Source organism: Chiloscyllium punctatum, chromosome 37 (genome assembly GCF_047496795.1).
Source record: "Chiloscyllium punctatum isolate Juve2018m chromosome 37, sChiPun1.3, whole genome shotgun sequence".
Classification (NCBI taxonomy): Eukaryota; Metazoa; Chordata; class Chondrichthyes; order Orectolobiformes; family Hemiscylliidae; genus Chiloscyllium; species Chiloscyllium punctatum.
Window position 1 is genome coordinate 850,358 of NC_092775.1, and position 24,428 is coordinate 874,785.

Genomic DNA, 24,428 nt, shown 5'->3' on the forward strand with positions numbered 1-24,428 from the left:
CCTTAACCTGCCAATGGTAAATGATGCATTAATTTCACAGGAGGAAGGGTTTGGGGAAACCTCATGGTAGCAGCAATTCAAGCAGGTGCTGGAGAATGGTCAGGGCCCCTTTTCTGAGAAAATGCAGCATTTTAAGGAATGCACCTGTCAGAGGTCATCAGGCAGGGCAGGTCTAACACTGTCAGTTCATACTCAGTGTCTGTCATATCCTCATCAGGGGCTTAGCTAGTTTTCATTCAGCAATCTGAATGGGCAGGAATGGGTTCTCAGGAGATGCTGGACACCCCCCCCACCCGCCAATTCTCCAAACTTCCAAACTTCCAAACACCTTAACAAGAAGAAGGCTTTGTTTTTGATTGGTGGAATTTGTCCTAGGCCCAACCATCTTCAGCTGCTTCACCAATGACCTTCCCTCCATCATAAGTTCATAGGTGTGGAAACTTGCTGGTGATTACACAATGTTTAGCACCATTCACAGCTCCTCAGACACTGAAACAGTCCATGTTCTAATGCAGCCAAAACCTGGACAATATTCAAGCTTTGTCTGCCAATCGCTAATTAATATCTGTGTCACACAAATGCCAGGCAATGGTCATATACAACAAGATTAACTATCGCTCCTTGACATTAACATCACTGAATCTGCCACTATCAACATCCTTGGAATTACAATTGACCAGAAATTCAACTGGACTCACCACATAAACAGAATGGCTACAAGAGCAGGTCAGAGGTTAGAAATACTGTGGCGAGTAACTCACTTCCTGACTCCTCAAAGCCTGCCCATCATGTACAAGGCACTAATCAAGAGTGTAATGAAATACTCCCCACTTCCTCTGGATGGGTGCAGCTCCAACAAACAATGATATTCAACATATTTTATTTTAAATTCACTTGTAGGACTTGGACATTACTGACTGGCCAGCATTTATTGCCCATCCTGAGTGGCCCTTGAGAAGATGGTGCTAAGTTGCATTCTTGAATCACTGCAGTCCAAAGTGAACACTCAGATTCACACCCAGTTATTAAATTGTTCAATCCTCATTGGTCTGCCATTTCAGCATCTGAAAGCTTTAACTGGAACTCACATCATCAACTTGTTGTTCTAGCTTGGCCTTGGCTTTGGTCAGGGTGTTGACCTTGTCTTCCTCAGCCTGCAGATCCTCCAGGGTCTGCTGATGGGCCTCCTGAAGAGCCTTCTTCTCTTTGGTGAGTTTCACAATTGTTTCATCAAGAGAAGCCATTTCTTCTGTAAGATTTTTAACCTATAAATGGCACCAAGGCAGAGAGTTACAAATTCAGAAAACAAATAACATCACACATGGGTCAGAGGGGAATCCTTAACTATCAACCCAACATCTTCAACAATACATTTCACTTTCACTAACCTGCAGTTTTCAGGAAAGAATTTCAACGCTACTAAACTGACCAATAGATAATAATACAATGGGATACAGTACTGATTTGGATGTGAGCATAAGAGGTATAGTTAGTACGTTTGCAGATGACAACAAAATTGGAGGTGTAGTGGACAGCGAAGGAGGTTACCTCAAATTACAACAGGATCTTGATCAGATGGGCCAATGGGCTGAGAAGTGGCAGATGGAGTTTAATTTAGATAAATGTGAGATGCTGCATTCTGGGAAAACAAATCTCAGCAGGACTTATATACTTAATGGTAAGGTCCTTGGGATGTTGCTGAACAAAGAGACCTTGCAGTGCAGGTTCGTAGCTCCTTGAAAGTGGAGTCGCAGGTAGATAGGATAGTGAAGAAGGCGTTTGGTATGCTTCCCTTTATTGGTCAGAGTATAGAGTACAGGAGTTGGAAGGTCATGTTGCGGCTGTACAGGACATTGGTTAGGCCACTATTGGAATATTGTGTGCAATTCTGGTCTCCTTCCTATCGGAAGGATGTTGTGAAACTTGAAAGGATTCAGAAAAGATTTAAAAGGATGTTGCCAGGGTTGGAGGATTTGAGCCATAGGGAGGGGGTGAACAGGCTGGGGCTGTTTTCCCTGGAGCGTCGGAGGCTGAGGGGTGACTTTACAAAATCATGAGGGGCATAGATAGGATAAGTAGGCAAAGTCTTTTCCCTGGGATCGGGGAGTCCAGAACTAGAGGGCATTGGTTTAAGGTGAAAGGGGAAAGATATAAAAGAGACCTATGGGGCAACTTTTTCACTCAGACGGTGGTACGTGTATGGAATGAGCTGCCAGAGGAAGTGGTGGAGGCTGGTACAATTACAACATTTAAGAGGCATTTGGATGGGTATCTGAATAGGAAGGGTTTGGAGGAATATGGGCCAGGTGCTGGCGGGTGGGACTAAATTGGATTGGGATATCTGGTCGGCATGGACAGGTTGGACCGAAGGGACTATTTCCATGCTGTACATCTCTATGACTCTACGACTCTATGGTGGAGATAGGGTGTGTCATTATTTAACACCGGGGCACAGTACTGGTGGGGACAGGGTGTCAATGTATCATACTGGGGTACAGTACTGGTGGGGAAAGGGTGTCACTGTATCATACCGGGGTACAGTACTGGTGGGGACATGTCTGTCAGTGTATAACACTGGAGTACCATACTATTGGGGAAAGATCTGTCGTTGTATAACACTGGGCTACAGTACTGGTGGGGACAGGTCTGTCACTGAATAACACTGGGGTACAGTACTCCTGGGGACAGGTCTGTCAGTGTATAACACTAGGAAAAGATGGGAAATGAATGGTATATCACAGGGAGGAGTTGGTACAGGAATCAGAATGCAGGTGAAGGATTAAGGTTGGGATGAATGGGGAGGTGTTTGCCTAGAGTGTGGCTCTTTGCTGGAACTGTGAAGATGCTGCTGTGGGTTCTCACTGCAATAGATTCCTAGAGCATTCAGGAGCTGCTAGGATGTGAAAACTGTGAGAGGGAAGTACAACAAAGGAATAGGTGTGTATTTGTTGCTAAATATGAATTTCACCTTATTTTCTGTTGCATGTTTCTCCTTTTCCACTTTGGCTAGTGTGATTTCCAAATCATCAATGTCTTTCTTCAATTCTGCACACTCATCTTCAAGTTTGCGTTTCTTGGCGGTCAGTTCTGCATTCATCTCTTCCTCATCGTCCAGTCGCTCCGTTAGCTCCTTCACCTTCGCTTCCAATTGGATCTTTGCTTTGATCAGAAGGTCACATCTCTCTGCTGCATCAGCGAGGGTGTCTTGCTCCTAGAAGCAGAAAGCACATAGAGGATAAAATCAGTCTCCCCAGCCCTGGGCTGAATGCACTGTACCCCAGGGTTTGAAAGAAGATCATTGAGGAGATTGTGAATGACAGAAACAAGAGCCTGTCTCCTTAACCAATAAGGTTTCATTGACAGTTAGGATATCAAATACAATCTTAGCATTTATTTCAAAAGGGCTAGAATAGAAGAGCAGAGATGTACTGCTGAGGCTGTATAAGGCTCTAGTCAGACCACATTAGAAACATTGTGAGCAGTCTTGGGTTGCATATCTAATGAAGGATGTGGTGGCATGAGGGGTAACAGAGGATAAAAGAATGATCCTGGGGATGAAGGGCTTGTTATATCAGGAGCAGTTGAGAACTCTGGGTCTGTACTCGATGTTTAGATGGATAAAGAGGGATCTAATTGAAACTTACAGAATATTGGGAGGCCTGGATAAAATGAAGAAAATGTTTCCACTTGTAGGAGAGACTCAGATTTGAGGGCACAGCCTCAGAGTGAAGGGATGACCCTTAAGAACTAAGATGAGGAGGAATTTCTTCAGCCAGAGGGTGGTGACTCTGTGGAACTCATTGTTGCAGAGGGCTGTGGAGGCCAAGTCATTGAGTGTCTTTAAGACAGGGATAGATAGATTTTTCATTAATAAGGGGATCAAGGGCTACAGGAAGAAGTCAAGAGACTGGGGTTTAGAAACATATCAGCTATGATTGAACGGCAGAGCAGACTCGATGGGCCAAGTGGCCCAAGCCTTCTCCAATGTCTTCTGATCCTTATGGACTGGAGTGAGTAGGACTGAATGTTACTGGGCAGTATTCTATTCCGAATGTTAAATGAGGTAGTCACTGCTCTTATTGTTCTGGTTAAAATGGGACAAAGGGGTCATGGTGACTAAACTTACCAATGATATGAAGATCAAAAACAAACTTATGAAGAGGACATGGGCTATAGATTCAGTGAGTGGGCAAAGATCTGGCAAATTGAGTATAATGTGGTAAAGCGTGAAATTGTCCACTTTGGCAAGAAGAATCAAAAGAAACATTTAAATATTGAGAGATGTTGAGCTCGGAGTTTCAGATAGAACTAGGTGTGAATGCATGACTCACAAAAGGTTAGTATACAGGGGTCCAGAGAGGAATTCAAAAGGTTGTTGGAAAGTTGGTCTTTACCACAAAAGGATCTGAGAACAGGAGTAAAATAAAGTCTCGCTGCACTGATATGGAGCACTGGTTAGACAGCACCCAGAGTGCTCAGTCTAGAGTGGTCCCTTGCCTAATGAAGGATGGAAATGCCACAGAGGGAGTGCAGCAGACATTTACCTGAATGATTCCTGGGAGAGTGGGAGAGAGGAGAGAGGGAGGAGACTGGGCCTGGAATCTCTGGAGTTTAGAAAAATGAGAGGTAATCTCATAGAAACTTCCAAAATTCTCAAAGGGCTTGATGGAGTCAATGCAGAAAGGATGTCTTCCCTGGCTCTGTGGTCTAGACTCAGGGGAGACAGCCTGAGTGAGTGATGAGGATGAGGAGAAATTTCTTCATTTAGAACCATAAGACCATACAATCTAAGAACAGGATAAGTCCTTCAGCCAGATCCTTGCCCATTCACTGAATGTACCGAGAGCCCCATGTCCTCTTCGCAACTTAGTTTCTGATTTTCATATCATCATTGGTAAATTTAGTCACCATGACCCCTTTGTCCCATTTTAACCAGAACAATAAGAGCAGTGACTACCTCATTTAACATTCGGAACAGAATACTGCCCAGTAACATTCAGTCCTACTCACTCCAGTCCATAAGACCAGAAGACATAGAAGATGGTTTGGGCCATTTGGCTCATTGAGTCTGCTCTGCCATTCAGTAGGAACCCTGGCTGATCTGACATTCCTCACGTTCACGTCCTTACCCTTAATTCCTTTAAGACCAGAGGATAGTGATTCTTTGGAATTCTGTACTTCACAGCCTTTGTAAGCTTCCTCATTGGTAATGACAACAAGGGGTACAAGGACAGCTCTGGATACGGCATGTGGTGAGATGATCAACCATGATCTAGAATGGCAGAGTAGACTCAGGCTGAATGGCCTACTCCTGCTCCTGTGTTCCTCATAGAATGTTATTGATTATTGTGAGGGGGATTGAATACAAAAGCAGCGAGGTTATACTTCAGTTCCACAGGGACTGGGCGGCACGGTGGCACAGTGGTTAGCACTGCTGCCTCACAGCGCCAGAGATCCGGGTTCAATTCCCGCCTCAGGCGACTGACTGTGTGGAGTTTGCACGTTCTCCCCGTGTCTGCGTGGGTTTCCTCCGGGTGCTCCGGTTTCCTCCCACAGTCCAAAGATGTGCAGGTCAGGTGAATTGGCCATCCTAAATTGCCCATAGTGTAGGTAAGGGGTAGATGTAGGGGTATGGGTGGGTTGCGCTTCAGCGGGGCGGTGTGGACTTGTTGGGCCGAAGGGCCTGTTTCCACACTGTAAGTAATCTAATCTAATCTAATCTAAGTAATCTAATCTAATCTAATCTAATCTCACATCTGGAATACTGTGTGCAGTTTTGGCCACTTTACTTGAGAAAGAATGTAAATGTGGGAGCATCTGTGGAGAGAAAGCTGAGTTAATGTTTCAGGTTCACAAACCCTTCTTCTGGACCCAAAATGTTAACACGAGGTTTGAGAAGATTTGTAGCTCAGGTTAAGGTTCTGGATGTAGTTTTGCTCACTGAGCTGCAAATTTAATTTCCAGACGTTTTGTCACCCTACTAGGTAACATCTTCAGTGAGCCACCACAGGAAATAATGTCACCACAGGAAATGACATCAACAACCCAAAGAAATCCAAACATATAAATAAAAAAGAGGAATTATCAACAGTGCTTAGCCTGGAGGCCCACTGAAGACGTTACCTAGTATGGTGACGAAACGTCTGGAAATGAACCTTCCGGCTTAGTGAGCAAACCAACATTCAAAATGTTAACGCTGCTTTCTCTTCACAGATGCTGCCAGATCTGCTGAGTTTTCACCCCAGTTCCTGTTACTGTTTCTGATTTCCAGTATCTGCAGTCTTTGTTTTTTTTGTAAGGATGTAAATGTGTTGGAAGCAGATCAGAGAATGTCTACTAGACTAATAACTGGAATTGGCAGATTACACTGTAAGGCTGGATAGGTTGGGCTTGTATCTGCTGGATCGTATAAAAATAAGAGATGAAATCTATAAGACAAGAAACCCAAGTAATGATATTTCCTTTTGTGGAAATATCTGGAACTCAAGATCACTGTTTCAAAATTACCCTTCAGTAGAGCAATAAGAAGGACTTTATCCTCAAAGAGGGTTCAGTGTATTTCGAGCTCTTTTCCTCAAAAGATGATGAAAGCAGAGTGTTTGAATATTTTTAGGACAGAAGTAGAGAGATTTTTGATGAGCAAGGGGGTGAAAGGTTATCAGGTGTTGTCAGGAATGTGGAGTAATCAGTTCAGTCATGATTTTATTGAATGAAGGAGCAGGCTCAAGGGGCTGAATGGCCTACGTTGATATGGTTGTATGTGCTGCCATAGTGGCCTTCCTGTGGCCTCTCTCTCTGTAATCCAGCAGTAGTGAAGTAAGAGGCAATTGGCTCAACTGAATCAACCCATGGAAGAGGTTTAAAATGAGAAAACAAAATTGGCAACAAACTCCATCTCTTCGATCAGTTCAAAACTCTGTAGGAATAGTAACTTCCAGATGATAGCAAAACAGCTTCTAAAACACCTTAGCCTGGGGCCTGAGCAGTCAATTCACCATCACCTGATTGTCCCCAGTTATAAAGGGTTACAAAGTGATCAGTGAACCATCTCGAGTCTATTTGTCAGGAGACTCTTGGAGATGAAAGGGTCCCATCCACCGAGTGTAGGGTTATGGGAGGGACCAGCTCTTACCGCCTGTAGCTGAAGGGACAGGTCATTCTTCTCTTGGATCAGAGTGACTTGCTTTTCCTCCAGCTCCTTGCGTTTGGCCTCAGACTTGACCAGAGCCTCTTTCAACTTCAAGAACTCATCTTTCAGATTTGCCATCTCTTTCTCAGTCTCAGCGCTCTTCAGCAGAGGTTTAATCTTGAAGAAAAGCTTCATCCAAGACCAATTCTTCACTGCGTTGAAAGCACGAATATTCCACTGAATGACAAGTAACGCATCTCTGGTTCCAAAATGAAATAGAAATACAATTTAGTTTTATTAACAGAACTTTACCCTCAGTAAATCAATAGAGTGACATATTAGGTTTTGTTAACTGCATAACAGCTTGCAAACAGTAACCTAATGTAGTGCTTGGGCAACATAGTGGCTCAGTGGTTAGCATTGCTGCCTCACAGCATCAGGGACCCGGAGTTGATTCCAGACAACTGTGTGGAGTTTGGACATTCTCCCCATGTCTGCCTGGGTTTCCTTCGGGCATTCCAGTTTCCTCCCACAGTCCAAAGCTGTGCAGCTTACATGGATTAGACATGCTAAATTGCCCGTAGTGTTCAGGGATATGCAAGCTAGGTGGATTAGCCATGGGAAAATGCAGGATTCCAGGGATAAGGTAGGGGAGTGAGTCTGGGTGGGATGCTTTTCAGAGGGTCGGTGTGCATTCAGTGGGCCAATACTGTAGGGACTCTATGATTGTAATATATTTGAGGTCAAGACAGGGTTTGAAAAGGGCAGGTGTGAAACATTTTCCAAGGCTTATTCTAAAACCTGATAGAACACTGATCCTTACACTTAAAGGCTCATTGCTGAAAACAAAAGATTCATTTCATTAAAGCTCTTTGTCTTGCACTTTGAGAACAAAGCAAACACCATCAAAATATATTCATTATCAGTAATACTTGGGTTTATACTAAACAACCCGAAGAGAATTAAAATCCAAGGGGCTAGAGATCAGAGTCGAAGAATGTGGTGCTGAAAAAGCACAGCTGGTCAGGCAGCATCCGAGGAGCAGGAGAATGACTTATTCCTGATGAAGGGCTTATGCCCAAAACATTGACTCTCCTCTCCTCGGATGCTGCCTGACAGGCTGTGTGTTTCCAGCACCACACTCTTCGACTATGATCTCCAGAATCTCAATCCTCACTTTCTCCTGGCTAGAGATCGTGCTCCAGTTATATATCAAGACAAGTGCAGCCTGGGAGCACCTTACAATGGTACAAGGGTCACTGTTTCAAAACCATGGCTTGCCCATTTGTGACAGAAATAGGGAGAAGATTACCTCACAGGGAGCTGCATGCATTTGGAACTCTCTTCCATGAAAGATGGTGAACGGTGTGAAAGGTTATCAGGTGTCAGAGAAATGCGGAGTATTCAGATCAATTGTGATCTTACTGAATGGCAGTGTAGGCTCGATGGGCTGAATGGCCTACTTCTACTCTTAATTTATTTGTTTGTACATTGATCTTGGAGGGAATGCTGTGTAAATTTGGTACAATAATACATGAACTCCAAAGCATAATCTACAAAGGGACATTAAGCAAATTTGGAATTTGATTAATGTTTTCAAAATATCCAGGGGTCTAGATGGAGTGGCTCGTAAGAAATGATTTTCCCTGCTGAAGGCGTTATCTAGTGTTAGGGAGCAAGGTCATAGCCAGAGACCTCAGCGGTGAAATCAGGAGACACTGCAACGCACAAAAAGGATGGTAGACATTTGGAATTGTCCTCCACAAGAGGCAACTGGCCAACAAACAATTGTTAATTTTAAGTCTCCAATTGGTAGATTTTTGTTTTCCAAAGATATTAAAAGATTTGGGGCAAAGGAGGGTTATGGAGATTGTAGCTGATCTGTGACCAATGGTGGAATAGGCTCAAGGGGCTGAATGGCCTCATCGTATTGTGTTGTTTCTTGTTAATGATTTCACTGAGATCGGCAATTTTATTTCTCTACAATACATTCTCCAGATGTGGCAGGTACTGACACAGCTGTGTTTTTCCCAATTAAGAGCATGGGTCCAGAGTGAACCAGTACTGAGTAGGTACACACCCACATCTTTCCATTCCTGAATGACAGTCAGAGATAATCGATTTAGATTTGATTTTATTGTCATGGGGCGAGATGTATTGAAGGATACTGAAAGAAATGAGAGCATACATTGTAGAGATACTAGCAATAACTTTCCAGTTTCCCTTAGACTCAAGAAATGTGCCAGAGGACTGGAGATTACCCTTGTTCAAAATAAAGATAAGCCCAGCCATTATAGGCCAATCAGTTTAGTATCAGCAGTGGGGAAATATCCAATTGTAATAATTAGTCATTAAATTAGAATTAGAATTAGAATCCCTACAGTGTGAAAACAGGCCCTTCGGCCCAACAAGTCTACCCACTGTCCGAAGAGTAACCCACCCAGACCCATTCCCCGATCCTATATTTATCCTTGACTAATGCACCTAAACTACACGTCCCTGAACAGTAATTGTCACTTGGGGCTAGTTGAAGAAATTCACCATCAATTTGTTCAAGGAAAATCATGTTTAAAGAACTTGCTGGAGTTTTCTGAAGAAGTAACAGTGAGGCTTGATGAGGGAAGTGCTGCTGATGTGGTATATGTAGATTTCCAGAAGGCATTCAATCCGGTCCCACACAACAGCCTTGATCATGGAATAAAAGGGATGTGGATACAAAATTGGCTGTGAGATGGGAAACAGAGAGTAATGGTCAATGGATCTTTTTCAAATTAGAGGAAAGTTTATAGCGGAGTTCCCCAATGTTGGAATCTTTACTCTTCCTGCTTAATATTAATGATCTAGTCCTTGGTGTACAGGACACAGAGTCAAAAATGGAACTCGGAAATATTGTGATCATGAGCAGAATAACATTAGACTTCCAAGGGCACACAATGGTTGATAAAGTGAGCATATATTTTGCATGCAGAGAAATGTGAGGTGGTTTACCTTGGTAAAGAACATGGAGAGACAGAATAAAACAAAAGGTACAATTCTACAGGTGGTACAAAATCAGAGGGTGCTCAGATATGTCTGCATACATCTTGAAGGACAGATTGTGAGAGTTGCCAATAAGGCAGATAGTATCTTGGAGCATAGAGAATGAGAGTGAGGAGATGATGTTGAACTTGTACAAGATTCCTATTAGACCTCAGCTGGATTATTGCGTATTGTCTGGGCAGAAGAAGGATATGAATACATTGGAAAGAGAGCAAAAAAGATTTACAGGCATGGTTTCAGGTTGAGGGGCTAATGGGAGAAATAGTGACATCCTTTTAGAGAAATGAAGGTTGAAGGAGATGTCATCGACATGCTCAAAATCTCCAGGGGTCTGAATAGGGGTGAGTAGAAAGGAAAAAAACTGTTTCCATTGATGTGGGATCAAGAACCAGGAGGTAAAGATTCAGGGACAACAGAAGGATGGCAACATGAGAAATAATTGTTTCACACAGTGACTGATATGCGCTGCTTGAGTTGGATTTCAGCAAAACCTTTGACAAGTTCCCATATGGGAGACTGATAAAGAATGTATAAGCACTTTGGATCCAGGGTAACTTGGCAAATTGGATCCAAAATTAGCTTCATGGTAGGAGACAGTGGGTGGTGGTAAAAGTCTGTTTGTCTGACTGGAGAAGGTGTACCTAGGGATAAGTACTGGGCCCATTATTGTTCATGATATATATGAAAGATATAAAAAAAATGTAAGGAGGGAATGATAAGCAAGTTTCAGATGACACAGATTGGTTGGGTGGTTGACAGTGCAGAGAAAAGTGTTACAGGACAATGAAGTCAGATTGGTCAGATGGAGAGATAAGTGGCAGATGGAATTTAACCCAAAGTCATGCACTTTGGAGAAATGAACAGAACAAGTGAGTACTCAGTGAATGGCAGGACACTAGAAAGTTCAGAGGAACACAGGGACCTTGAAGTGTTTGTCTCTGAAAGTTAATTGCGTAGATAAGATGTAGCATTTGCAGCATAGATTATAAGAGCAGGGAGATCATGTTGGAGCTGTACAGAACTTTCGTTAGGCCACAGATTGAGTACTGTGGGCAGTTCTGGTCCCCACACTACAGGAGGGACGGGATAAAATTGGAGAGGGTGCAGAGGAGATTCACCGGAATGTTGCCTGAGATGGAGCATCTCAGCGATGGAGAGAGGCTGGATAAGCTCAGGTTCTTTTCTTTGCAACATGGACGTTTGAGGGGGACCTGATAGAGGTGTATTTAAGATTATGAGGGGCACAGACAAGGTGGATAGAAAACAGAAGTTTCCCTTAGCCGGGGGTGCCAATAACAAGGGGACATAATTTTGAATTGAAAGGGAGGAGCTTTAGAGGAGATTTGAAGAAATCAGTTTTCACCCAGAGGATGGTGGAAATCAGGAATGCACTGCCTGAGAGGGTACTTGAAATGAGCACTTGAAATATGATAACATTCAAGGCAATGGGCATAATGCAGGAAAGTGGGACTAGTATAGATTTAGTATGTTTTTTTGTCAGTGCAGATTTGACGGGCTGAAGGACCTGTTTTATGAACACCCTGTTTGTGATAGATGAAAGGTGCCAACTATAGCAGGTTTCAATTTTCAGGAGATTGGCATGAAGTGAAGACCCATTTTTTTTTCAGTGTTATTGAGCAGAACTGTCAATTTCAACTAGTTCCAGGCAGATTGGGACAGTGATTTGTGACAGGTCATGAATACCTTTTCATGGATTTACATTTGTCATTCTCAACAGTTCCATTGACAGTTGAGGCTTACCGTCTGGCGATCATTTTCTGATACTCGATTCTCATCAGAAATCCTCGGCTACGAGCCTGGATCATTGTCAGGATCTTTGCCAATCGCTCATCTCGCATTTCTTCCAGCTGTCCCAACAAGCCAGCTTTGAAAAACACCTAGTTCACAAGAAACATCACAATTCAGGAGCAGATTGCACAAACAACTTACCCTGTCCAGCACAAAATCTCATTTACTCAGCAGAGATTATCTCTCAACTTTAATGCTCAGACACTGGGATTTCCACCTGCTCTCTCCCTGTATCTTCCTCTCTGCCCCCACACCTGTCCCCACCACCACGCCTCTCTCTCTCTCTCTCTCTCTCTCTCTGTAGCTATCTATCTCTTACCTTAGCTCTCTAACTCTGCCTATCCTTCCCCCTTGGGGAGACCCTGATGCTGTTGGCATTACACTACACTGCAAACCAGCTGTCTAGCCAACTGAGCTAACTGACCCTCCCAGGACTGAGAACACAGTGAACAAGAACAGGAAGATTTCAATTTGATAAATAGAATGTTTTTAAAATGAAAATAATTAAAGCATATGTCAGAAAGGGGAGGAAAACACTGTAAGGAGGGGCCCAGATTAATGTCTAATTTTATTACCTGTCATATATAGATTAAGGTTAGGGATAAATATTTCACAAATAATATTTTGAATTTGAAGACATCTATGGGTGTACAATCTGTGCAATGGGAAAGGCAAATTTTGATTCTTTGGAAAGTGAATGAATGGCAATTGTTCTTTGTGTTTTCACCCATCTCTTTACCTTTGTGTGACCAAACCTATACTGCGTGTGATCGATATCGAGAGAGCCCAGCAATTTCTCTGTTGCTTTTCTGCTGTCAACGAACTTGTCTTCAGGAACAGCAGATGGGTTGAGAATACGGTATCTGTCAATGGAGAAAGGAGAGAGGATGAGGGACCAGGATAGGTGTGCTGCTAAACACACATCAAAAATACTGGTATATCTGTGGATTATAAATAATATCCATTAATCCAAATATCTCTCAGCACATCACATTTTGAATTCCATTTGGAGTATAGTGACTGTCATGATGTTGGAATTCCATGATAATGAATGGTTGGGCCAGGTTTGGCAGCAGAATAATCCTCATTAGAATCTTGAACATCAAGAAGTAAAAGGAAGATCAGCTTCTCCAACTCTCCAAATCACTGAAATGCCTGGCACTAATCCTATGGATCATATCTCCAGCACTATCACATCCTTCCCAAAGGGTAGTGCCCAGAATTAGACACAGTTCCAGCTGAGACCGAACCAGTGTCTTAAAGAAGGTTACCATAACTGGGCAGCATTGAGTCATAGAGCCATAGAGATGTACAGCATGGAAAGTACTGCTTGGTTACAATGGTTAGTACTGCTGTCTCACAGCACCAGGGATCCTTGGATTTGATTCCAGCCTCGGGTGACTGTCTGTGTGGGTTTCCTCTGGGTGCTCCGATTTCCTCCCACAGTCCAAAGATGTGCAGGTTAAGGTGGAGTGGCCGTGCTAAGTTGTCTAGAGATGCCCAGGCTGGGTGAGTTAGCCATGGAAAATGCAGGGTTACAGAGATGGGGTTGGATCTGGGTGAAATGCTCTTTGGAGGGTCAGTGTGGACTTGATGGATCAAATGGCCTACTTCCACACTGCAGGGATTCTCTGATTCTATAACCTCCTTGCTCTATATTATTAAATCTCTGAATTCCACATGCATTTTAACCACTTTACCAACTTGCCCTGCTATATTTAATGATTTGGGAACATAAACACTTGGGACTCACTGTTCCTCACTCCCTTTAGAATTCAGGGTTTAATGTTATTTTGCTTCTCCTCATTCTTTTAGAATAAATTGAGTTTGTGTGTGTGTGTGTCTGTGTATGTCTACATGTTTGTGCATATGTGTATGCGTCTGTGCATGTGTTTATGTATGATTGCCTGTGTGTGCATGTGAGTGTCAATGTGTGTCTGTCTGTGTGCACATGAATGAGGCATGTTTTTGTAGACCTCTCCCAATGTGGAGTGTGGAACCCCAAAATGATTGGTATGACCTGAATTGATTGGGTTTTAATTAAAATTCAGCCACCATAATCCTCCAAGAATAAGGACAATGGTACTGTTTAGGTCACAGGAGCACAGGGTTTCACTGGGGCTTTCTAAAAGGGAGTGTATTACACCAAGTGAATCAGCATGAGCTCCTACACTGATTAAGTCAATGACATTTAGTTACCACAATTCCCTGATTACAAAACATTTTGTGTCAATTTCTTCACATTGCTCAGTTCTGAAGAGGGATCCCTGGACTCGAAACTTTACTCTTTCTTTCTCCAACAATGAATTTCTCCAGCAATTTCTGTTTTGGTTTGTTCCTTAGCTCTGCATTAGCTATTAATAGAATGAAACACAATGATCATGGGATTTCACGTTCACCATTTAAGGCTGTCAGAGTGAGCCACAGGCAGAAAGAGTGGGTGCTTTGGTACAGCTAGTACTTACCGCTGCTTGAAGTCAGCATAAAGTACTCTGTTTGGGAAACCTTTCCGGCAAATCCGGATTCCTTCAAGGACACCATTACACCGCAGCTGGTGAAGGACCAAGAATGGGTCCATTGCACCTGGAAAATGTACAACTTTAGGGTCAGGTTGACCAAACGAACCCACCATTAACACAGTCTCATTATCAGGAGCCTCTCAATTGCAACCCTTTGAACAGGAACAAGATACATCTAGAAGAGTGATCAGTGAGTGGTTCGATCTCTGACTGGGGTGATAGGTCACAACAGCCATGGTTGTCTCAGCAATTAGTGATCTCATCACAAGCCAAGGCTTTAAGAGGAAAGTTTTAAAAGGTTAGGATTGTTTTCACTGGAAATAGTGGCTGAGAGAGGCCTACAGAATTATGAGAGGCATAGATAGGGTGGACAGACAGAGGCTTTTTCCCAGATTTGCAGTTTCAATTACAAAGGTACAAGGGGAGAGAGGGAAAGTTTCAGGGAGATGTACAAGGGAAGTTTTCATGCAGAGAATTGTAAAAGGCTGGAAGGTGCTGCTAGAAGAGATGGTGGATGCAGGCACGTTGGCAGATTTAAGAGGCATCTGGATGGTTACATGAATAGAGAGGGAATAGAGGGATATGGACTAAACAAGGGCAGAAGGTTTGTTTTTTAGTTTAGTTGAGGTAAGATGATCGGCACAGGCTTGGAGGGCCGAAGGGCCTGTTCCTTTGTTTACTTTTATATAACATCATCATGACTTCACGATGAAACCAGAGGCCACAGTCTGAGGATTCCATTTAGGACAGTAATAGGGAGAATGGCGAGCCTGGAGAATTCACTACCTCAGAAAGCAGTCTAGGCTAAAACACTAAATGTTTTCAAGGAAGAATTGGATACAGTACTTGGGCCTAAAGAGATCAAAGGGTATGGGGTAAAAATGCAGAACAGACTATTCAGTTGGATGATCAGTCATGATCATAATAAATGGTGGAGCAGGCTCAGAGAACCGAATGACCGACTCCCACACCTCTTTTCTTATGTTTCCATGTCACAAAACACTTTACATCTCATTAAAAACTGTTACTGTGCAGTTGTTGTTGTATTGCAGCCAAAATGTGCACAGCAAGCTCACACAAACAGCAAGAATTTGATAATCTCTTTTAGTTTGTTGGTTGAGGGCTGTGTATTGGTCAGGACATTGAGGAAAACTCCCTTGATCTCACCTGGGAGAGGAATGAGTATGACTCATTGTGTTCACAGAAGTGGGCAGAGAGAGGTCATGGGGTGAGAAATGTCCCATTGGTCAGTCCCTAGCCAAGAAACCCTCAAAGCTCCCTCAGAAATGCATCTAAAGAACAATCTAGAAAAAGTATGAATAGAGCAAGTACCTGGAGTCTTGGTTTCATTGGGAATGATGCATCGCACAAAGTGAGGCTGAGTGGATCGCAGGTTGGTCATCAGTTTGTTGAGATTCTCCTAAAGCAATGAGAGAAGAAACGTTGTGACACCAGTCAGCTTCTTTAACCAGTCACACTTTGACAAGTTTAGCAGCAGAATCTGCTGAACAATTCTATTCCTAACAATCCATCTTTCAGACAGAAACAAGCCAAAATCACTCTTCCCCAAACTTTCTGCTATCTTGACCTTCCCACCCACCCTGATCCCTGACTCATGCTGAGGCTGTGAGGTCACCAACTCGCTTGTGCAAGCATGTACTTAACATAGACTCTGCCTGGTTAATAAGGAATCCTCTAGTTAATACAGGATTATATCTGGTTAATAGGAAATTCTCTGGTTAAAAGAACATTCCCTGTGGTTAATAGAAGAGTTTGTCTGGTTTACAGGGAATGCTGCAGTTAATGGGGAATTCTTTCTGGTTAATAAAAAGTCCTCGCTAAGAATTTCTCTGGTTAATAGGGATTTTTCAAGTTTAGTGGGTGATGTTGTGATATTTCTCTGGTTGTCCAGAGCTCTATTAATTGCAAAGGGATACATATCAGATTTGGGATCAGGTTGCGATTATTGAGATGAAATTACGGTTTTGCCCGTCGGGATTTGTCCAACCATCATATCTTTCTGTACTTACCACATTTTACCCTTCAGCAGATAGTGCGATAGAAAGATAGCACAGACTTAAAGTGATGTTCATTCATAAATTAGCTAAACATCACTGCAAGTCTTAACTACCTTCATCTCATTGTCAGTTCAGAAAGCAATCATTAGGTTAGTTCGGATGAGGAAGGCTGTTAGGCCATTTAATATCATCCATCTTCAATCCCAGTATTCCCACTGAGCCAAGCTGCCTCCAAGAGGTCTTAGCAAATGGGTAAGACTGGGATGATCTGTACAACTGCTGGGGAGTAAAGGTCGAAAGCCATGTCTGGTATCTACTGATCAAAGCACGAGATATGTGGGCAGTTACTGATTCTCAACAAAGGGACTGACGTTGTGACACTGACCACTAAAGGGGGTTTTTAAATGGAAAATGGCAGTGTTCCAGGAAAGCTCTGGTTTCATTTTCTGACTGAGCCAATTCACACAACTCTCACATGATGAAGTTCATCACTTCTACTGATGAAGTATTTACTTTTTGAGCAACATACTGATCAGTATTCACACATTACAATGTATGTGTGTGTGAGAGAGAGAGGGACAGACGGAGAGAGAGAGAGAGAGAGAGAAAGAGAGACAGAGACAAAGAGAGAGACAGAGACAGACAGAGGCAGGGCTGTTTGTGGCTGATACAGTCATGGAGTCCTTCAGCACAGAGACAGGCCCTTTGGCCCAAACTGGTCCACGCTGACCAAAATGTCCATCCACGCTAACCCCAATTCCCTGCACTTGGCCCATATCCTTCTAAACCTTTCTTATTCATGTATTTGTCCACATGCCTTTTAAATGTTCTTCATGTACCCACCTCAACCACTTCCACTGGCAGCTTATTCCATATGCGTACCACTCTCTGTGTAAAAAAAGTTGCCCCTCAAGTTCACTTTTATCCTTTCCCCTCTAATTTTAAACTGATGCCCTCTAACGCTGAGAAAAAGATTCAGTGCATTCACCCTATCCATGCCTCTCGTGATCTTACATACCTCTATAAGATCCCCCCTCAGTCTCCTACGCTCTAAAGAAAAAAGTCCTAGCTTGTCCAACCTCTCTCTATAACTCAGACTGTTGGGTCCTGGCAACAGCCTTGTAAATTTCATCAGCACTCTTTCCAGTTTGATAACATCCTTCCTATGTGACTAAAACTGAACAAATTGCTCCAAATGTGGCCTCACCAATGTTCTGTATAACTGCAACATAACTTCCCAACTTCTATACTCAGTGCACTGACTGATGAAGGCCAGAGTGCCAAAAGCCTTCTTCACTGCCCTGTCCACCTGTGATTCCACTTTCAGGGAACTGTGCACCTGAACTCCAAGGTCCCTCTGTTCCATGACACCCCTTACGGCCCTACTATTCACCATGGAACTCCCACCTTGATTTGACTTTTCAAAATGCAAGACCTCACACTTATCTAAATTAAACTCCATTTTCTGTTTCTCGGCCCACTTCCCCAGCTGATCAAGATCCTGCTGCAATTTCTGAGAACCTTCCTCTCTGTCCACAATACTACCTATTTTACTGTCGTCTGCAAGCTTACTAATCATTTAGGAGAAAGTGATGCTGGAAATCGAAGAGTGTGGTGTTGAAAAAGCACAGCCAGTCAGGCAGCATCCAGGGAGCAGGAGAGTTGACTTTTTGAACATAAGCTCTTCATTAGGACATCAAACTTATCAATCATGCCCTTGTATATTCTCATCCAAAACATTGATATAGATAACAAACAGTAATGGGCCCAGCACCGATCCCTGAGGCACTCCACTAGTCACAGGCCTTCAGTCCAAAAAGCATCCTTCCAATATTGCCCTTTGCTTCCTATCATCAAGCCAAGTGTATCCAATTTGCCAGTGCTTCTTGGATTCCCTGTGATCTAACCTTCCAGAGCATCCTACCATGTGGAACCTTAGCAAAGGTCCCACTGAGTCCTTACAGATTACATCCATCACCCTGCCCTTATTAACCTTCCTGTTCACTTCATCAAAGAACTTGAACAAATTTGTGAGGCATGATCTCCCATGCAGAAAGCCATGCTGACTGCTCTTTATCAAACCCTGTCTTTCCCAATGCCTATATATCCTATCCCTCAGAATCTTCTCAAGTAACTTACCCACCACAGATGTTAGGCTTACCTACCACATGATGTGAATGGTTTTCCATAAACGCATCTGAGGAAAGGCTTTTAGTTCATTTTGAAGAATCTCATTCACTGTAAACACTGCTTTGGAAACATGTGGGAGAGGGTGCCACACTGTCTCTCTCTCTCTCTCTCTCTATCTCCCTCTGTCTATATGTCTGTCCATCTCTCTCCCTCTTGGGAGAGGGCATAGTGCTATCAATGCTGCTCAGGGCTTTGGCTCCTGAATTCAGGGTTAATTATTGGCTGAAGAGCCTACACCTCTGCTCATTGGAGAATGAGATTAGAAATAAGTGTTACCATTGATTTTAAATGCAAAACTCAGACCCAGCTGGGAGCTGACAATCTGAACAGTCAGGGTTAGACAGTTTTGGGAATACATATGAATGATATCAATGCAGTAGATAACAGGCCTTGAGAGAGTTCTGTATATCCGTGCTCTGTCTATTTAGGGGGATCTTCACTGTCTTAATGGGGTTAAAATCCAATAACTGTCAGGAAACCTTTTCCTGTAACATGTGCAATGGCAGATGTTTTTTTGTAATTGTCTACCTTTGCCTCGTGTTTGTGTTTTTACAGATTAGAAAGTACAAATTATGACAGTGAATATTCCAAGAAAGAAAATATCACCTGACTCTGTTTCTGATCAAGACACAGAGACTCACACTCTGCTATTCAGCCACTTCATCAAATCTGAGTAATCTTTCTACAAAATCATTTCAAAACCTCTTAAATTGAATGAAAAAAAGTGAATTATAGAGTAATCTGCAAATCTGGAAGTAGAATTTCAATGAAGGGAATTTGAATTAACAGAAAGGGACCATTTTTCTGAAGTTTGGAATCAAGCAGAATGCTGTTTTTTAAATCATGTCCAATATTTCCGGGTCATAAGAGAGAGGTCTTTAAACCAACATTGCCCCCAATTCTATCCATTTCCTAACCTGTAGCACAGATTCAAACTGCCCCCATTATTAAATATGCTGAATTTTAGATTATTTAATAACAAACTATGAGCAATCCAAGATTCTCAAAGGTGGAAATTACAATTTTCATTGTCCTATTGGTATTGGTGGGGTCATGTCTCGCCAAGTTACACTGTTTGCTGTGAAAGAAATCTCAGAATTCTGCCAGCTGCATCTGGTAGACAGCAGGCCAGTCTTTACCCTGACAGGGTGGCTAACATTTGACTGGCTGGGATACGCACAAGAGGCCTATTTGATGCTGGATTGAAAGAAACAGAGGAGACTTACTTTATGTAACTGAGAGACAGTCTGGAAAGAGGCAGCTTTCTTGCGTTTTTCCTTTTGGCCAGTCTTGCTCTGCTCCATGGCTGGAATGAAGAGAGAAAATTAAAAATAATAAAGTATCCATTCGAGGGCTATCTATCTGTGGATGCAACTGCTTATAGCAGGAAACTCAGCCTAGGATAACCCTGGGTCAGTCTGAATGAAGTGAATTAGATATTGAGTCACTGGCTTAAAAAAACAGAAAGACCAAAACAGTCTCCAGTGAGAGGCCAGGCTGTGGCTTGTCTTAAAGCTTAATTAAAATTGATTTATATTGATTCTGGGTTAAAATCTTGGAAATCAGTTCATTCCTCTATTTCTTGACCAAAAAGGATTCAGAGGACAGAGATCTGGAACTGACTCTAACTGTAACCTCTACGAGCTGCTGCTGATGGGGACCATTAAGATCAGGCTCAGAAGTCAACATTGGGATTTGGGGTCGAGGGTTCAAATCCTATTTTGGGATCAGGATTGGGTCAGTAGTTAGAGCTCAGGATCTTAAATGTCAATCTCAAGGTCAGGGTTTAGAGTCAAAACCAGGGAGAGAATTGGGGCTGGTGTTTTGAGTTCAGGTTTGGGACTAGTATCAGGAGCAAGGTTAGGGTTGATGAAGGCCATTGCACTAACTAAAGGAAAATTTTAACCTGAAGGAGCCTGTTTAAAAAAAGTCCCAATTTTACAAATTTAAAAAAAATGCACCTGCTTCAGCACTGATGTATGATTCATACAAAGCTGCCAACAGTTTGTTTGAAGATTTCTGGAAAATTGCCACTACAGTCTCGTTTAACGGGTCCTTGTTTTTGTCGAGCCATCCAATAATATTGTAAGGGACCTGTGGGAAAATCCAAATAAATCTGAATCTCAAAACCAACCACAAAAAATTCTGTTTCTCTCCTTATGGAGATGATGTTAAATTAAAGATATAAAATTGATGTGCGGTCAGTCTCAATTTACCAAGTGTTTACTCTCTCCTCACTTGGACACACTCTCAAACATACATTTCTCACACTTACCACTCCAGCGTAATGAACCAACTCAAAATGAGCCTCATATTTGCGTTTTTTGTCAGGCCGTGGTTTCTGGAGATTGGGTGATTTCCCCAAGTGATTGTCGTACAGTTTTGCTTTGAATGACATGTCAGTGGCTTTCGGGAACATACACTCCTCCTCCAGGATCGATAGAATACCCAATGGCTGCATCAAACACAAAATCAGTTGACAATCAGAACTGGACAGCCCTCTTCCTCACTAACTCCCTCCCTTTCAAATATTTCCCAGGAGTTGATTTCTGTCATTGTCCTCGCCCTGTCCAGAGCCAAGATTATCCCTCCTGGTTATGCTCCAGCACGTTTCACCCAGCTGAGATTGAACTGCATTTTCATTGGTGGAAGAAACATCTTAAGGGAGAAAGAGAGAAGGGGAGAGAGGGAGAGAAGTGGTGGAAGGTCTCAGGGACAGAAATCCAGGCAGAGGTGGAGATACTCAGGGAGATCTAGAGGTTGGAACCTTAAGTAGTTGGTTGCATGCTGAAAATGTGTTGCTGGAAAAGCGCAGCAGGTCAGGCAGCATCTAAGGAGCAGGAGAATTGACGTTTCGGGCATAAACCCTTCTTCCCGAAACGTCCCGAAACGTCGATTCTCCTGTTCCTTGGATGCTGCCTGACCTGCTGCACTTTTCCAGCAACACATTTTCAGCTCTGATCTCCAGCATCTGCAGTCCTCACTTTCTCCTCCTAGTTGGTTGCATGACCAGCCATGGTTAAGCATTTAGCCTTGTGCAGAATTAGAGGAGGTGATATAGGGCTATAGGGGCTGGAAGGGTTTACAGAGATAGGGAGGGGGTGTAGGAGCTGGAAGAGTTGACAGAGATAGGGAGGGGGTGCAGACTGGGGGGAGGTTACAGAGGTAGGCAGGGGTGTAGGGTCCGGAGGAGGTTACAGAGATACGGATGGGTGCAGACGCTGGAGAATGTAACAGAGATAAGGAGGTGCGTAGGGGCCAGAGGAAGTTACAAAGATAGGGAGGGGTGTAGGGTCCAGAGAAGGTGACAGAGCTAGGGAGGGGTGGCCACTGTGACATTAGTAAAGAAGGCTGCTAAGTTTTGATTGGTGAGATTTTGCTAGTAGTAGCCAGTGTCAGTGAATGAGCACAGGGTTTAGGGAAAGGGACTCGCTGAGATTTCTGTGATCCAGGAATAGGGGAGGGTGAGTGGATCAAGCCTAGGCTGTCATCTGTCATCTGAAAGAATGATTTTCCACACAAAATGCTCAAAATCACAATGAATTGTCTGTGAATGATATTGATTGTCTAACAATGACCTGCTGTCGTTTAACTGAAAGGGATGAATGTTTTGTGAAAGTTTCTACCTTTTCAATCAGATCGATACAAGCCTGAAGATCGAGGCCAAAATCAATGAAGACCCAGTCGATGCCTTCCCTCTTGTACTCTTCCTGCTCCAACACAAACATGTGGTGATTGAAAAACTGTTGCAGTTTCTCATTCGTAAAGTTGATGCAGAGCTGCTCGAAACTGTTATACTGTCGGACCAGAGAGAGGGAGAAAGAGGGCAAGAGAGAGAGGGCGATGGTGAGAGGCAGATAGAGAGAGATAGCAGGGGAGAGGGGAGCATTAGGGGAGAGAAGGGGAGGGAAGGAGAGAGAGGAGGGAGGGAGAGAGAGGGAAAGGAGCAGGTGGAAGGAGGGGGAAAGAAAGATAGAAAGAGAGGAAGTGGCAGGGAGAGACAGGAGACAGAGAAAGATAGGGGCAAGAAAGAGAGAGGGAGGGAGTGGAAGAGAGAAGGAAGGATGATGAGACAGAGGGAGGGAGAGAGTTGAAAGAGGGAAAGAGGGAGACAGGGAATGGGAGTGAAAGAATAAAGGGATGGGCAGTATGAATTAGGTAAAAAGAGAAAAAGGAGAGAAAGAGACGAACAGAGAGAGGGATGGATGGATATAGAGAGAGAGAGAGACAGAAAGAAATTTAATAATTATTCATTGTGTAATCTCTGTACCTGGTACTTTGTGACAAAAGGAGATAACTCAACTTATTATCTGCAGGTTCTGACATGCTGTGGCTTAGGGTGTGACAGTTGTGTCATCGAGAGAGAGAGAGAGACAGAGAGAGAGAGAGTGCTAGGGGGTTGTTGAAGGTGGTAGGGGCACCTTTAACACTCCTGTCACCCAAAGCCAGGCATGCAAACATGAGCAAAATGAAGCAGCTGTCTGATTGATCGGAATATGGATCCAGTGGCATTTACAGCATGAGGCAATTTAGCCCATTTTGTCTACTCCTGGCTCTTTGCCAGTGTTTGAACACTCGGTTGAGGTAATTTCAAATTCTCTTTTCAATCAGGATGTTGAGTTTTTGGAAAAAGTATTTGTTGAAGGAATGATCAGTTCCCTGCATTTTCTAAACCATGGATACTCTGTTGCTTCTATATTTTCTATTTTACAAGAGAGGCACAGAAATGAATTATGCATGTTGTTCAAGACTCACGTCAAATATCTCAAAGCCTGCAATGTCCAACACTCCAATGAAGAACTGCCTAGATAATTTAGTATCCAAGGTCTTGTTAATGCGTAAAACCAGCCACTTAAACATTCGATCATAAGTAGCTTTGGCAAGGGCACCCACAGCATAGATTACCTGAAGGAAAAGAAAGTGACATCTCAGGAATAGCAAACCTTCACTATATCGATATATCACTCAGACCCAGATCAGACACAAAAATACTGAGGCAGTTCAGGATGGAACTTCTGATTCGCTGGCAATAATCATCCAATCCTCAACAAAACCAAAACACTGCAGATTCTGGAGAATGGAAACAAAAACAGAAAATGCTGCACAAACAGGATTTATGTTTCAAGTATTGGCCTCAAAACATTAACTGTTTCTCTCTCTATGGACGCCGCCAGACCTACTGAATTTCTCCAGCAGTTCGAATCCCACTTAGGAACAGGGCTGCTGCTGGATGACTGGAGAATTGCAAAAGTTCCATCCTTGTTCAAAAATGTGTTAGAGTGTAAGGTAAAACTCAGCAACTGCAGGCCAGTCATTGAATCTCTGCAGTGGGAAAGGCTTAAGATCAAAGTGATCATTCACAGCAAAATTACCAGACCATTGGACCAATGTAGATTAATTAAGGAAAACTAACATGGATTTAATAGAAAACAATATTTAATTAAGTTGCTGAAGTTTATGATGAGTTAACAGAGAGTGTTGATGAGTGTAATGCTGTTGATGTGCTGTACATGGATTTCCAGAAGGTGTTTGATAAAGTACTACATGACAGGCTGATGAGTAAGGTCAGAGTTCATGGTTATGGCAGACTCAATCAAGGCTTCCAAAAAACACTCGGAGAGATCAAGTTTTGCATGGTGATGGGGAAGCAGGGGGAGAGTGGGACCCAATCCATTTACATTGCAGATTGCTGGCAGCCAATACAATGGGTCATATGGCCTCTTT

At 43.1% G+C, this 24,428-nt stretch overlaps 1 protein-coding gene across 1 annotated transcript in view; it reads right to left on the reverse strand.

Moving 5' to 3' along the window:
- Window positions 1-24,428, reverse strand: part of LOC140462790 (myosin-7-like) — an 86,214-nt gene that overhangs the window by 35,266 nt on the left and 26,520 nt on the right. The window contains exons 14-25 of the mRNA XM_072556069.1: window positions 23,460-23,609; window positions 22,331-22,501; window positions 20,980-21,159; window positions 20,666-20,798; window positions 19,931-20,010; window positions 15,829-15,916; window positions 14,443-14,560; window positions 12,717-12,840; window positions 11,930-12,066; window positions 7,133-7,388; window positions 2,969-3,211; window positions 1,089-1,265 (exon numbers count right to left, since the gene is read on the reverse strand). Coding sequence (XP_072412170.1) covers window positions 1,089-1,265; window positions 2,969-3,211; window positions 7,133-7,388; window positions 11,930-12,066; window positions 12,717-12,840; window positions 14,443-14,560; window positions 15,829-15,916; window positions 19,931-20,010; window positions 20,666-20,798; window positions 20,980-21,159; window positions 22,331-22,501; window positions 23,460-23,609 — 1,857 coding nt within the window. The remainder of the gene's footprint in view (window positions 1-1,088; window positions 1,266-2,968; window positions 3,212-7,132; window positions 7,389-11,929; window positions 12,067-12,716; window positions 12,841-14,442; window positions 14,561-15,828; window positions 15,917-19,930; window positions 20,011-20,665; window positions 20,799-20,979; window positions 21,160-22,330; window positions 22,502-23,459; window positions 23,610-24,428) is intronic.